We start from the raw sequence: 15,828 nt of genomic DNA, 5'->3' as shown, positions 1-15,828 counted from the left end.
TAAGAGTGTCACTAGAAATGTGGACATGAAAACTCGGTGAACTGAAAATTCAAATTCAGTTTTTCTCTGCTAGGCTGACGACACGTTGCAGGAAGACCCGTTTTTGAAATAAAATTCTTTGGAGTGAACCCTATTTTCTCAGACATTTACAATCTCCAATGGGAATGGCAAACAACGTCCTATTGTTCCCCGGACCAATTCCGAGAGATGACAGGATTAGAACTCAGACTTGAGGTTTTCAAGCTGTTACTTCAGCATCTGAGCCTCACTGCTTTCAAACTAAAGGCTTCACTATGGCTTTGTAACAGCTTGAAGAGCTATGGTTTGTCCAATCAATCAATCGTATTTATTGAGCGCTTACTATGTGCAGAGCACTGTACTAAGTGCTTGGAAAGTACAAGTTGGCAACATATAGAGATGGTCCCTACCCAACAGTGGGCTCACAGTCTAGAGTTCTAATACTACTCCTGCTTCTCATCCTTTTTCCTGGGAATGGCACTGGGGCATTCCCTCAAACCCCAGCTTTTGGGGAAGGGAAACCCTTGGGAAACAGGAGCCATCCATTCTTTATGACACTAGGTAAACATTTCGTCAATTAGTGAAACTGCACCTGCTGTATTACAAGGGACACAGACAGTCCTCAGGCATGCTCTTCCCATTAACAACTTCTCTGGGCCTCAGTTCCCTCATCTGTAAAATGGGGATGAAGACTGAGCCCACCCCCCCACCCCAGGACAACCTGGTCACCTTGTATACCCCCCTCAGCACTTAGAACAGTGCTTTGCACATAGTAAGCGCTTAACAAATGCCATCATCATCATCATTAACATAATGGGTGAGCGTTCCAAAGGCCACAGTAATTTTCAAGCAGTTGTTTCTTTAGCTGCTGAATTACAGCCATGGTTCTCCCCATTTAATATCAAAAATAAATACGCTGCATAAAAATCTGTGATTGACGTGACAAGTCAGATCACTGTTATAATACCAATGGTGTTTTGTTAAGCGCTTATTATGTGCCAAGCACTGTTCTAAGCGCTGGCGTAGATACAAGGTAATCAGGTTGTCCCACGTGGGGCTCACAGTCTTAATCCCCATTTTACAGATGAGGTAACTGAGGCACAGAGAAGTGAAGTGACTCGCCCACAGTCACACAGCTGATAACGTGGCGGAGTCGGGATTAGAACCCACAATCTCTGACCCCCAAGCCCGGGCTCTTGCCACTAAGCCACGCTGAGTCCATGAATCATTAAGCTCTCGATTACAACTTTTAAAGCAATGAATATTTGGGAAAGAAAACATCAGATATGGAAGTTGGAAACATCAAAAGAGTTACTCTAATATACAGATGCAGAAGATACAAAGTATTGCAGCATAGGATTTAAGAGAAATCAGAAAGAAAGATGGGGACAGGGGGATTATTTTGGGGGACACAGAGAGGAATGAAAACCTGATAAGGTTATTACCGAGTAGGAAGCACTTCCACCTGAACATTTCAGGCTGTAAATTCCTTGACTCCCTCTCCTGCCCAGCCCCTCAAAAGTGACACGGAGGAAGTGAGTTCAAAAGCTGAGTTCATACCTGAGATCCACCTTGAGTTTAGGATAATACTGAGACACATACTTTCTGATGAGGCTGTAGGAAGCTTCTTTAGGCTCACAGAGGCGAGTGAAGGCCAGAGGGAGAATATCTTCTAATTTTACCTGTTGCTCTGGAGGAATTGTGGAGGTACTTTTCTAAAACACAATGCCACACAATTAGAAAACGCAAACTGGAACTTGCCACGGCTGCACAAAACTCCTTATGAAAAGCACGGATATGACAACATCTTGCACCCACAAGTTCTGCTAAGGAGGTTAAGTTTTACAGATTGTATCTTGGCAACCACTCATATCTTTTGTGATCCCTCGCTGAAGCAGAAATAAGTCTGGCTCGAGAAGATACTCTTGGAAAAGGACCGAAGGAAAGTGTACCCTCTGTATTTCTGCCTTCCTGACTTTGATGGAGGAAAATGAGACTCAGTGAGGCTTGAGAATACTGCATCTTCCTTGAGATATTACTCAGATTAAATACATTTGGGATATGCAGAGAGGCCATAGACCAATTTAGGCTTAATTTAATGGTTTGCCACAATATGGAGTTCCTTTGCCAAAGGCAGGAGTTAGGTTCCTGAAATCATTAGTGGTCTGTAAGACCAAAGGCCTATGAAATAAAGGGGGATACTGGTAACCTGAATAAGTTATGCTTCTCCACCACTTTTTCAGTAGTTCATTGTAAACCCAGGTGTAGCAGGTTTGAAATTAGAGCCAGTGGTTGCTCAAAATTACACTCTCAAAACCATGGTTGGCAAGTGAAACCTATACATGTTTTGCATTCAAAAACATAGAATTAAGTAGATATTTAGCAACAAAAGGACAAGGAAGCCCATGTGGGATAGCGACTACGTCTAATATGATTATATTGCATCTACCCCAGTGCTTAACCCATAATAAGCGTTTAACAAAAACCAGTTACGGATATTAGATGGAAATTTCCCCCAAGAGGTGCATGTATGCATGTTGGCACAAGTACCTTAACAGGAATGTTAAAAGATTAATTCATTTATTCGTATTTATTGAGCGCTTACTGTGGGCAGAGCACTGTACTAAGCATTTGGAAAGCACAATTCGGCAACAGATAGAGCCAATGCCTGCTCAGCAACGGGCTCGCAGTCTAGAAGATATTTGTTTCCATTTTATTTGTGATTTTTAGGGAGTACTAAGGACTATTGGGTTTGAGGAGTAAAAGCGGGGGAAGGTAGAAGGAAAACCGGAATTGGGAGAAATAAAAAAATAATAATAATCATGGTATTTATTAAGCGCTTCTTATGTGCCAGGGACTGTACTAAGCGCTGGGGTAGATCTGAGGAAACTGTGTTGGACACAGTCCCTGTGCCACACAGGGCTCACAATCTTAACCCCCATTTTACAGATGAGTAAATGAGGCACAGAGTCGTTACGTGACTCACCCAAGGTAACGCAGCAGGCAAGTGGCAAAACTGGGATTAATAATAATAATAGTAACAATGTTGGCATTTGTTAAGCGCTTACTATGTGCAAAGCACTGTTCTAAGCGCTGGGGTAGATACAAGGTAATCAGGTCGTCCCACGTGGGGCTCACAGTCTTCATCCCCATTTTACAGATGAGGGAACTGAGGCCCAGAGAAGTTAAGTGACTTGCCCAAAGTCACCCAGCTGACAAGTGGCGGAGCCGGGATTTGAATCCACGATTAGAACCCAGATCCTTTTGACTCCGAGGACCTTGTTCTATCTACTAGGAGGCCACTGTCCATTCTAATCCCATTCTGGGTTTTCAATTTGTTAAAGAGTATGGAGCACCTGAACCACTGGAAAGCCCCCGGAAAACCCTGTCTTTGGGAGTTCATTCATTCATTCAATCGTATTTATTGAGCGCTTCCTGTGTGCCAAGCACTGTTCTAAGCACTGGGGTAGATACAAGGTAATCAGGTTGTCCCACGTGGGACTCACGGTCTTAATCCCCATTTAACAGATGAGGCAACTGAGGCACAGAAGTGAAGTGATTCCTAATGTGTGCTGTGTAATAGAAGAGAGTCCCCCCAAAGCACTAAGTCAAATTATGACCCAACTTACCTTTCTGTCTCTAGATTTCTGAACGGTTTTTCCTGCATTTGGGACAACCACAAAACTCCCAGAAGCTCCCTTTCCTTTCACCTGACGGACAGAAATTGGTTGGTTGTGAAGACAAATACCTGCATTTTAAAACAGCTATAAAAAGTCTTGTTGACAGCTTCAGAGTACATTGTGCTGTCGCTTAAGACCTTGAGCAGAAAGAACCCCAGCTGAATGAATTATGGTGTGGCATAAATTAAAATACCCTCATTTTAAAACAGCTATAAAAAGTCTTGTTTACAGCTTCATGGTACATTGTGCTGCTGCTTAAGACCTTGAGTAGAAAGAACCCCGGCTGAATGAATTATGGCGCGGCATTAATTACTGCTAATGGTAATTCCTTTGGACTAATACTCCGGCACCATTAGGAGGTACTGAACTAGGGTCTGAACTAGGGTGCAATTCAAGAGCACCTCTGAGACGGAGTGGTTGTCCATCCACCTCCACATCAATTCATCAATCCACTGTATTTACTGAGTGCTTACTGTGTGCAGAGCACCATATTAAGTGCTTGGGAGGGTACAATATAATAGTACAACAGACACATTCCCTGCCCACAGCCAGCTTACGGTCTAGAGGGAGAGACAGACATCAATAAAAATAAATTATAGACAGGTACATAAGTGTTGTGGGGCTGGTGTGTGGAGGGGGGTGTGAATAAAGGGAGGAAGTCAGGGTAATGCAGAATCAATCAATTGTATTTATTGAGCGCTTACTGTGTGCAGAGCACTGTACTAAGCACTTGGGAAGGGAGTGGAAGTAAAGGAAAAGAGGGCTTAGTCAGGGAAGACCTCATGGAGATGTGCCATCAAAAAGGTTTTGAAACGGAGGGAAGAGTAGCTGTGTCAGATATAATAATAACTATGATGATGATAATGCTGGTATTTATTACGTGCTTACTATGTGTCAAGCACTGGGGTAGACACAAACTAATCAGGTTGGACAAAGTCCATGCCCCACGCAGGGCTCCCAGTTGAATCCCCATTTTACATATGAGGTAATTAAGGCCCAGAAAAGCCAAGTGACTGGCCCAAGGTCACAGAACAGACAACTGAATGCGCTCCAGGCCAGCGGCAGGATGCTGGTGAGAGGTTGGCGGCAAGATGGAGGTACAGTGAGTAGGCTGGCATTAGAGGAGCAACGTGTGCAGGCTGGGCTGTGGTAGGAGACTAGTGGGTTGAGGTAGGAGGGGGGAAGGTGACTGAGTGCTGTAAATCTGATGATAAAGAATTTGTTTGATGCAGAGGTGGATGGGCAACCACCGGAGGTTCTTGAGGAGCGGGGAAATAGGGACTGAACATTTTTGTGGAAAAACGACCCAGGCAGCAGAGTGAAGCATATAAGGACTGGATTGGGGAGAGACAGGAAGCAAGGAGGCTGACATAGTAATGAAGTAAGTGCCTGGATTAATGTGCTAGGAAAGGAAAGACTGGATTTTAGCTATGTTGTGAAGACTGAACTGACAGGATTTAGTGATAAACTGAATATAAACGTCTTCCGATTGGCTCTACAGCAATCACCTTACCCCCTCCTACCTTATCCCCGATTTTTACTACAACCCAACGCAAACATTTAGCTCCTCTAATGCCAACGTACTCACGGTATCTCTATCTCATCTATCTCAATGCCAACCTCTCGCCCATGTCCCGCTTCTGGCCTGCAACTCCCTCCCTCTTCACATCCGACATGATCACTCTTCCCCCCTTCAAAGCCTTATTGAAGGCACCTCTCCTCCAAGACTCTTTCCCCGATTAAGCCATTTCCTCTTCTCCCACTCCCTTCTGGGTCAGCCCTGCACGTGGATTTGCACTCCTTGTTCACCCCTCCCTCGGCCCCACAACACTTATGTACATATCTGTAATTTACTCATTCAATGTATTTACTGAGTGCTCACTGTGCGAAAAGCACCACACTAAGCGTTTGGGAGGGGATAGTATGACAATAAACTAGTATGACAATTCCACTTCAATTGATACTTCATGCTGCTGCCCGGATTATCTTTGTCCAGAAATGCTCTGGGCATATTACTCCCCTCCTCAAAAATCTCCAGTGGCTACCAATCAATCTGCGCATCAGGCAGAAACTCCTCACCCTGGGCTTCAAGGCTCTCCATCCCCTCGCCCCCTCCTACCTCACCTCCCTTCTCTCCTTCTCCAGCCCAGCCCGCACCCTCCGCTCCTCCGCCGCTAATCTCCTCACCGCACCTCGCTCTCGCCTGTCCCACCATCGACCCCCGGCCCACGTCATCCCCCGGGCCTGGAATGCCCTCCCTCTGCCCATCCGCCAAGCTAGCTCTCTTCCTCCCTTCAAGGCCCTGCTGAGAGCTCACCTCCTCCAAGAGGCCTTCCCAGACTGAACCCCTTCCTTCCTCTCCCCCTCGTCCCCCTCTCCATCCCCCCCATTTTACCTCCTTCCCTTCCCCACAGCACCTGTATATATGTATATTTGTTTGTACATATTTATTACTCTATTTATTTATTTTACTTGTACATATCTATCCTATTTATTTTATTTTGTTAGTATGTTTGGTTTTGTTCTCTGTTTCCCCCTTTTAGACTGTGAGCCCACTGTTGGGTAGGGACTGTCTCTATATGTTGCCAATTTGTACTTCCCAAGTGCTTAGTACAGTGCTCTGCACATAGTAAGCGCTCAATAAATACAATTGATGATGATGATGATGATAAACAGACACATGCCCTGCCCACAAAGAGCTTACACTCCAGAGAACTAGAGAGGCACCAGACTGTCAGACTGAAGAAAACCCCACTTCGGGGAGGGGGGGGTTTTCGCGGCAACTCCGACCCATTCCACGGCCCTTCCCCCCGCCCAACTGCAGGCCTCAATGTCAGGTTCGTTTCACGCTGCCCACTGCGAACCATGGGTTTATTTACGTTTATTGTCTGTCTTCCCCTCTGGGCTGTAAACTCATTGTGGGCAGGCAACGTGTCTACCAACTCTGTTACATTATACTCTCCCAAGTGCTTAGTACAGTGCTCTACACACAGTAAGCATTCAATTAATTAATTAAATTCAATTAATAAGAAGCATTCAGTTAATAAGAATGAAAGTGAGCGTTCAAAAAATACAATTGATTGATCGAGATAGCCTACGACTACCTGCAGCCCAGCCATTTATTTGGGTTTCAGGATACTATTGGCCCCAACCTCACCCCCCCATCCATGTAGATTATAACCTCCTCGTTGGCAGGGATCACGCCTACCAACTCTATTGTATCATACTTTCCCTACTGCTTAGGATAGCGCTCTGCACACCGTAAGTGCTCAGTAAGTACCATCGATTCATTGGATCCCACTTTAATTCCCTGGATAACTTTTGCTCTTAGTCTCCCTTTTTCTGCCTCCTGCTAACTGCTTGTAACATCCCGCACACGAATGCCCTGCCTGGCAATTGCAATTGAGGTATAATCATGAATTAGGGTAAACCAGCAGCCAATCGCCGAACAACGTCACACTTCTAGGGAGAGAGTGGATTCATTCATTCAATCGTATTTATTGAGCGCTTACCGTGTGCACAGCACTGTACTAAGCGCATGGAAAGTACGGGAAGACATTGGGAAGCAGAATGTCAAACTCAGTGCACTTTTGCCCACTGATTGCTGTACGTCTCTGGTATTGTTTATTAAGTTAGGTGATATTCCCTCTCGGAACCATAGACTGTGAGCCTGTTGTTGGGTAGGGATTGTCTCTTATCTGTCGCCGAATTATACTTTCCAAGCACTTAGTACAGTGATCTGCACACAGTAAGCGCTCAATAAATACGACGGAGTGAACGAATACAATTCGGCAACAGAGACAGACAATCCCTACCCAACAACAGGCTCACAGTCTATGGTTCCAAGAGGGAGTATCACCTAACTTAATAAACAACCTCAGAGCCTTACAGCAATCAGTGGGCAAAAATGCACTGAGTTTGATGTTCTGCTTTCCGATGGATTCTAACCAAACGTTCGTTACCTGTCTAATGACTCCTCTCTCCAGCTCTCTTTTCAGTGCCTGCTTAAGGAGATACCCCCTTCTCTCCAGCTCCAGGGAAGGGTACTTGTGGATGATATACTTTCGGATAGCAACCACAGACGCTCCAGTCTTCTGAAAGCAAGCCTAGAAGACAAAAGGTAGATTAACAAAGCACGTCACTTTAAACCAGCTCTACGTACTGTGCTAAATTGGGCATTCCCTGAACGGTACTGAAGAAGTGCAGTCGGGACTGTCGGCTCCTGGTGGGCAGGGAACATGTCTACCTGCTCTATGGAACTGTATTCTCCAAAACACCACTTTAATCATATAAAACTGATGTAGCAGGGTTCTCTGCTACAAAATCTTGGTTTGCAATTTGGAACAAAATAATTGGAGTTTTCCATCAGTCAGTCAATCGCTATTTAAATACGATATACGAAATACGATTGATGATGATGATTTATTGAGCACTTACTGTGTGCAGAGCACTGTACTAAGTGCTTGGGAGAATACAATAAAACAATTAACAGACATATTCCCTGCCCACAATGAGCTTACAGTCTAGAGGGGATGGCGGACATTAACATAAATACATTACAGATATGTACCTAAGTGTTGTGGGGTTTGGAGAGGGGATGAATATATAGATCAAGTCAGGGTGATGCAGAAGGGAGTGGGAAAAGAGGAAAGGAGGGCTTAGGGAAGGCCTCTTGGAGGAGATGTCCCTTCAATACGGCTTTGAAGTGGCGGAGTACTGCCTGTCGAACATGAGAAGGGGCGGCGTTCCAGGGAACAGGCAGGACGTGGCCAAGAGGTCGGCGGACAGATAGACGAGATGGAGGTACAGTGAGAAGGTTAGCACTGCAGACTGGTTGTGACAGGAGAGTAGCGAGGTAAGGAGGGGTAAGGTGATTAAGTGCTTTAAAGCCAATGGTGAGGCGTTTCTGTTTGACGTGGAGGTGGATGGGCAACCGCTGGAGTTTCTTGAAGAGTGAGAAAATAGGGACTGAATGTTTTTGTAGAAAAGCGATCCAGGCAGCACAGTGAGGAATGTGGACTACTGCACCAGCCTTCTCTCTGATCTCCCATCCTCGTGTCTCTCTCCACTTCAATCCATACTTCATGCTGCTGCCCGGATTATCTTTGTCCAGAAACGCTCTGGACATATTACTCCCCTCCTCAAAAACCTCCAATGGCTACCGATCAATCTGCGCATCAGGCAGAAACTCCTCACCTTGGGCTTCAAGGCTCTCCATCACCTCGCCCCCTCCTACCTCACCTCCCTTCTCTCCTTCTACTGCCCAGCCCGCACCCTCCGCTCCTCCACCACTAATCTCCTCACTGTACCTCGCTCTCGCCTGTCCCGCCATCGACCCCCGGCCCACGTCATCCCCCGGGCCTGGAATGCCCTCCCTCTGCCCATCCGCCAAGCTAGCTCTCTTCCTCCCTTCAAGGCCCTGCTGAGAGCTCACCTCCTCCAGGAGGCCTTCCCAGACTGAGCCCCCTCTTTCCTCTCCCCCTCGTCCCCCTCTCCATCCCCCCGTCTTACCACCTTCCCTTCCCCACAGCACCTGTATATATGTATATATGGTTGTACATATTTATTACTCTATTTATTTATTTATTTATTTATTTTACTTGTACATTTCTATCCTACTTATTTTATTTTGTTGGTATGTTTGGTTCTGTTCTCTGTCTCCCCCTTTTAGACTGTGAGCCCACTGTTGGGTAGGGACTGTCTCTATGTGATGCCAATTTGTACTTCCCAAGCGCTTAGTACAGTGCTCTGCACATAGTAAGCGCTCAATAAATACGATTGATTGATTGATTGATTGAATGGACTGAAGTGGGGAGAGACAGGAGGCAGGGAGGTCAGCAAGGAGGCTGAAACAGTAATCAACGAGGGATAGGATGAGTGGATTAACGTGGTAGCAGTCTGCATGGAGAGGAAAGGACAGATTTTAGCTACGTTGTGAAGGTCGAATCTACAGGACTTAGTAATGGATTGAATATGAAGGTTGAATGGGAAAGAGGAGCAAAGGGTAACACCAAGGTAATGGGCTTGCGATGGGAAAGTCAGGGGGAGGACTGAGTATGGGTGGAAAGATATGAAGTTCGGTTTTAGACATGTTAAGTTTGAGGTTGACAGGAGGACATTCAAGTAGACGTCTTGAAAGCGGGAGGAAATGTGAGACTGCAGAGATGGAGAGAGAGATCAGGGCTGGAGATGTAGATTTGGGTATCATCCATACAGGTGGTAGATGAACTGAATTACTTTTCAAATAAGTACAAAGATAAATTTCCACTTACCTTAATGGCCTCTGTCAGGATCGCATCCATCTTGGGGCGGGAGGAGGAAGCCATCTGTGTTTGCTTCTGGGCCCTGGCTAGCTGACTGGCTGAGAGGGTAGCCCATGAAGGTATTGTTTTTTTCACTTTCTTCTCCTTTTCTTTAGTCTGATCTTTCTCACTTCAAGAGAAAAAAGTAAATTTGAAGCAACAGAAATTCAGGCGTGAAGTACTGAGAGGAAAAGGGATACAGAAGAAAAAGGGAAAGGGTGAAAGCAGTATCCTAACATAAGCTGCACAAAAAGCAGATAATGCTGCTAGACGTGAAGATTACCTAAACATGTAAATATTGCTAAAAAAAACCTGATGGGACACTGACAATCCCAACCAAAACAAGCACCTTTAAGCATCTTTGTAGTGTTGGCATGGAAAAGCTCACCAGTCAAGGTACACTGGTGAGCCTGGTTTGATTTGGGTGAGGCAGGGGGGTTTTAGGGTCACCATTTCTAGTCATTTTCCTTATCTGGGGTGAGTAGCCCATTCCTAAATATCGGGCTGCTCAGATATCCGGGGTGCTGATGCTTCTTCAGGCATCAGCTGACCAATCCTGAGAAGAGGCTGCTCAGAACCTTTTACTACAAATAAAATGTGGGTTTCCCAACCCAGGGGTGTAATGGTTTGGGCTGAACCAGCTAACCTGTCTCTTTGGCTGGTCCCCCCACCATGCCCACTGAGAAACGGTTGGGATGAGCGTGAAATCTGAAGCCTTGGAACAGAACATCTCCTTCCGTCTTCTTCAGCAGTGCTTTCATCTGGTCTGTACTGCTGCTGGGCACTCACCATCTACTTCTAGCATCGGGGTGGCCTTCAGTGACATATTTAAAGGAAGTCACTCAAGCCAGTATGGGCTCAGGACTACAAACAGGTCAGGGTTTAAAGTACATTCACTTGTTTTGGGGCCACTAATTTGAATAGGTGGTTGATACTATAAACAATAAAACCAATCATAAAAAGTTAAGGGATTTATGTGAAACTTTAGAGTGCTGGGGTTACAATTTTTTACAGCAAAATTTTTGAAGGTTACCCTAGAACCTTATGTCAGATGCAATACTTAAAATATAAAAAAAAACCCCAACCAAACAAAACAAACAAGAAACCCCCAAACAAAAAAAACTAAAACTATGAAACCCATAAGTTACTTTTGAAGCAGGAATACAAAAAAGCCTTCCAAATAAAATCAAAGCCAAGGCTACCTTTGCCTTGCTATTTTGCTCTGTCTTCCAGATTCAACTAGCTTTCAATTACCTGCAAAAATGCAAGTCAGACCGCACATACGCACACATACACATACAAAAAAAAATAAAAAAACTGAATTTTATTCTTGGGTCTCAATCTCCTTTCTTCACCACAACTTTTCCTAAAGATGCATGCAATAAACACTTATATTCCACTTGCTTTTCCTTTCTCCCCATTTTGTGTATTTGTCATGTCTTTATGCTGTCAATATTTTGTTTCATCACTCTTCTTATGTGCATCGCCGATCCCCTCTCACCCTGTATATTTTTAGGTTGCAATTACAGTTCTTTTGTAAACAAGTGTTGGATTACTTATCCATATCATTAACACAGTAACACCTCTGACCATAAAGTAAGATAAAGCAACAATTTTCAATGCCGAACCTTAACTAGAACTCTGCATGCTGGTAAGGTAATTGCTCATTCCATTTTTTGGCAGCAGAGACAAGATCATGAAAACAAATTCAACCATATCAACAAATACCTAGAGTTTGGGACAAAAGGGCATCCACAGAAAAGGTAATTCTGTGAAAATAGCTTCAGTTGCAAAACAAAACTACAAATAACTACATAATGCTATCTGTGCTGTTGACATGTTTACAGTTACTTATTTAGAAAGGAGCTGCTTAAATACTGTACCCTCAAACCCACACATTTGTAGTAAAACTTTAAAATAATCATATCTGCACTCCTTTTACCAAGGATCTGGCTCTTCTCCTGCTATAAGTGTTAAAAGAGACAGAGTGGCTTACTCCTTTTTGGTTTCTTCAGATGACTTGTTTTCTCCCTTCTCTTCAGCTGCAGGTTCCTTTGGCTGTTCGGTCTCGCTAGATGTTGCAGGTGGAGTTTCATTCTCTTGTTCTTCTCCAGTGGAAGCAGATTCTTCAGAGCTTATGTCTGGATCTAAAAGCAGACACAGAGAAATGCTTAATGTGGGTATTTTGGAAGTTGAGGCAAAAAAAAAAAGCCCCAGAAAATCAAATGAAAAGGAAAAAAAAAGCAACCTTTACTAAAAGAACTATAAATGCGGCTAGAATGTCAAGTACTCAAAGTAGCCTCAAAAGTGCTTAATCCTGTGCATTTGCAACTGCCGTTTACTTTGTGGCTGGGCCACTCTGGACAGTGCCGTAAGATTAAAAACAGGACCAGGAACTGCAGGGAGAGAGAATGGGTCACTGTCTCCGAATATGTTGCCAACTTGTACTTCCCAAGCGCTTAGTACAGTGCTCTGCACACAGTAAGCGCCCAATAAATACGATTGACTGATTGATTGATTTAAAGTAAAAGAGAATGTGCAGAATCGTCCCATTTGAGAAACAACAGAAAAAACTAAGAGAGATTATTCAACTGGAGAGGACAACCGGTAAGGAAGAGAGAAGCAAAGCTACGAGGATGGTCTTTAGTTGTAGAGTAATTACAGGGAGCTCAGGCAAAGATGTGGGAAGGGAAATAACTAGGCTACAGTTTCCCTCTTTCCCCATTCAGGCTAAATCTTGGGTGAGTTCCTACATGGCAAGTGCGAAATTCCAGTTAATGGCCCCACCGGAACTTGGAAGAGATGAAAGCTTCCTAGACAGGAAAATTACATTTAAAATAGGTCTGTGCCTTTAGGAATTCAGTGCAATTTCACGTCAAACAGCAAGTGGGGCGATTAGACGGTTTCCCTCAAAGAGAGATAAGGATATCCATTCTGCCCTTCAGGATACCACAGTACCCTTCAATTTCCATTCTCTGAGAGTCAAAGGGAGAAAATTACCAGGGGATCAAGATACTGTGACTAAAGTCTGAGCCTATGCTCAGCACTGTTATTATCCTAGGAACAATAATCAATTCTCTTCCCTTTGATCCCTTTATCTACTGACCTATCAGACTGATATACCCTCATTTCACCTTGGGCCCACTTACCCAAAGGTCAAACTTACTGAATGTTACTTTGGTTGGCTTCTAATGCCTGGAGGCTTGCGAGGAAGATTCCTCCCCATTGCCTGCTCCGATCCATGAACACGTTATGCTCAAATGACAGGTAATTCATGCTACTGATTATTTCAAGGTAAGCCATCCGAGGCCAGAAACCTCACCGCCAACGCCCCTTCGCTTTACCTGGCTTCTTCTCCTCACTTTCAGTGCGTTTGCTTTTGGGAGGAGTTTCCCGGGTCGACGAATTCACAGCCCGACGAATTGGCATGGTGTTGTCTTCAACCTTCTAAGAGAAATGAAGAGATATGGATAATCAAATAACGGTAACCAAAAGCCTGGGCGGACTTCTTAAGGGGCCTAGCTGGGTGTTAGAAGATGTTGGAACAGGTGGAGAGATCTTCCAGTCGACTCCAGGATCCAATGCTCTTATGAGGGACTTGTTTAACACCCCAAGCTTACTTCTCTGAAGCAAAGTTGGACTCTTATAAAGTACATCTCAACCTTCTTTTTTTTTTTTAATTTTAGTTGGTGTTCCAAGTGGCAATCAAGAGACTCATACTTCTTTGGGAGCAAACTTGGAAGGGTTGGAGGATCGCTCTTGGTATAGGAAGGGGTAGGGAATCTGGAAAGGAGAGCTTTGCACCTAGAACTGGTTTGCTCAGACTCTTGATGCAGTTTCCTCAAGCCGGGGGAAGGGAGAAAGTACCAAGCAGTCCCAAGCAGGTCTGGAAGTCAAGGACTGATCCGAGGGCGAGCTTCAAGAACGGGTCGGCCCCTACCTCACCTAACTTGTCCGCGTGGATCAGCTGAGCACCCACTAAGAGTGGGAGCGCCTTATGATGGACGAGTTCGGCTTCAGACGGATCAGTCGTCATTTAAATAAATTTCTAGGCCCAAGTGCAGGTTACACTCTGGAGCCCCCGCTTTTAACCACAAGGATTTTTCCTAATGGTTTCAACAGTGCAGTGAGGAGTCACCTGAAGTACAGAAAAGACCCGGTGTGAAGGTTAACGAAAAACAAAACTACTGTCTAAATGTATTTATTTAAAAGCCCCAAGGGAAAAAAAAAAAAAAATATATATATATATATGTACACACACACACCTATTTGGAACCACAGATGACTTGGTCATCAGTTAGTTACTCATCGAAACGATGGCAAAACAGTTATAAAAATTTAAACTCTACGGAAAAGCAGCGATTAAGACAAATGCAGAAGCCACAGCAAGCAGGCTTTTCAGGGTAGAGCTTTCTACATGGATAGAAAAGACGAGAATAAGAAAGCTCACAAGAAAGCGAAATCTTCCCCACCAGGTAACCCTTCCTAAAATGAAGTTTTTATGCGATTAAGGGACAACTCACTAAAAGGGGGGAGTCTACTTAACAGCAGTCAAAACGGTTTTAATAATTGTGGTATTCATGGAACGCTCACTATGTGCCAGGGACTCTACTTAAGCGCTGGGGTGGATATATTCCCTGTCCGCCATGGGGCTCACAATCTTAATCTCCATTTCACAGAAAAGGGAACTGAAGCCCAGAGAAGTAACGTGACTTGCTCAAGGACACAGAGTAGACGAGTGGCAGAGGCGGGATAAGAACCCAGATCCTTCCGACTCCAGGCCAATGCTCCTTGCAATCAACTACACAGTTTCTCTTTTAATTATCCATTATTCCTTTCCTCAATTTACAACAAAGTCCTCCATATTCTTATTAGTGAAGCAATTTTCTTTTCTGTTACAGGAAAATCTACAAGGTACCGTAAAAATAACGGTGTTGACGAGTGTTGCGCACAAGACTGTGGACCCAGGGAAGAAAATCTTGATCTCCTACCTGGGAGAGCAATACTACTAAAAAACAAAACAAAAAAACAACAGAAACCCCCCCAAAATCTCATTTTTTTACCTGTCAGAACTGAAAGTGATGCTAAAGTACATAATTCGATATTTGATAAAGACTGACTGATGACAAACTGCAAGTTGCAACTCAAATCTAATCAAGGAAGAGTGAGGAATGACAGAATAAAACAAGGGACGGGATAATATTTTATAACGAAATTCCTCTGACTCCCTCCCCCAGCAGGATGTTTTAAAAATTCAATAGTGAAGACTTTCACTAATAGGAAGCAATACGATACTATTAATCAATAAGGAGGCACAGAATTGAACTTCAGGACTTCTAAATTCAGCTGCTATCTCCATCTCACTGGCTCTTTATGGTCTTGGGTTAAATGCCTTACTCCGAGACATCGGGAGGTTCCTCCAATCTATTAAACTCTAGAGCAGAGATTACATTTTACACCCTAGTTCATACATATATATATATATGAATTATTCTTTACTTTTATGACCTATTGGTTAATGTTTACCTTTATAATGTTCTTTACTTAGTAGCTTTTATTATTCCTTATCAATCAATGGTATTTATTGAGCACCTACTCTGTGCAGAGCACTGTACTAAGCACTTGGGAGAGTACAATACAACAGCAATGGTAGACAAGTTCCTTGTCCAAAATGAGCTTCCAGTCTAGAGGAGGAAACAGCCATAATTCATTTATATTAATGTCTATGTACCTAAGAATTGTGGGGCTGAAGTTGGGTCCTAATAATAATCTCTCCTCAAGGGCATGGATTTCTCACTGATCTCAAAATTAACCTAACCCATGTTGAA

General features: G+C 44.0%; 1 protein-coding gene across 7 annotated transcripts in view; it reads right to left on the bottom strand.

The window, feature by feature from the left end:
• Positions 1 to 15,828, bottom strand: part of HP1BP3 (heterochromatin protein 1 binding protein 3) — a 44,841-nt gene that overhangs the window by 14,021 nt on the left and 14,992 nt on the right. For 2 of the 7 annotated variants that reach the window (XM_038747539.1, XM_038747542.1), the window contains exons 2-7: positions 13,345 to 13,447; positions 11,997 to 12,147; positions 9,971 to 10,130; positions 7,661 to 7,804; positions 3,648 to 3,728; positions 1,579 to 1,733 (exon numbers count right to left, since the gene is read on the bottom strand). In XM_038747539.1, coding sequence (XP_038603467.1) covers positions 1,579 to 1,733; positions 3,648 to 3,728; positions 7,661 to 7,804; positions 9,971 to 10,130; positions 11,997 to 12,147; positions 13,345 to 13,429 — 776 coding nt within the window. In that variant the 5' untranslated portion in view covers positions 13,430 to 13,447. Of the gene's footprint in view, positions 1 to 1,578; positions 1,734 to 3,647; positions 3,729 to 7,660; positions 7,805 to 9,970; positions 10,131 to 11,996; positions 12,148 to 13,344; positions 13,448 to 13,940; positions 14,139 to 15,828 lie in introns of those variants that run through there. The other 5 variants (XM_038747536.1, XM_038747537.1, XM_038747538.1 and 2 more) reach the window with 5 other exon arrangements.

This window comes from Tachyglossus aculeatus, chromosome 5 (genome assembly GCF_015852505.1).
Source record: "Tachyglossus aculeatus isolate mTacAcu1 chromosome 5, mTacAcu1.pri, whole genome shotgun sequence".
NCBI classification, from domain to species: Eukaryota; Metazoa; Chordata; class Mammalia; order Monotremata; family Tachyglossidae; genus Tachyglossus; species Tachyglossus aculeatus.
The sequence above is the reverse complement of the archived record's forward strand: the minus strand, read 5'-3'. Positions and strand labels throughout refer to the sequence as shown.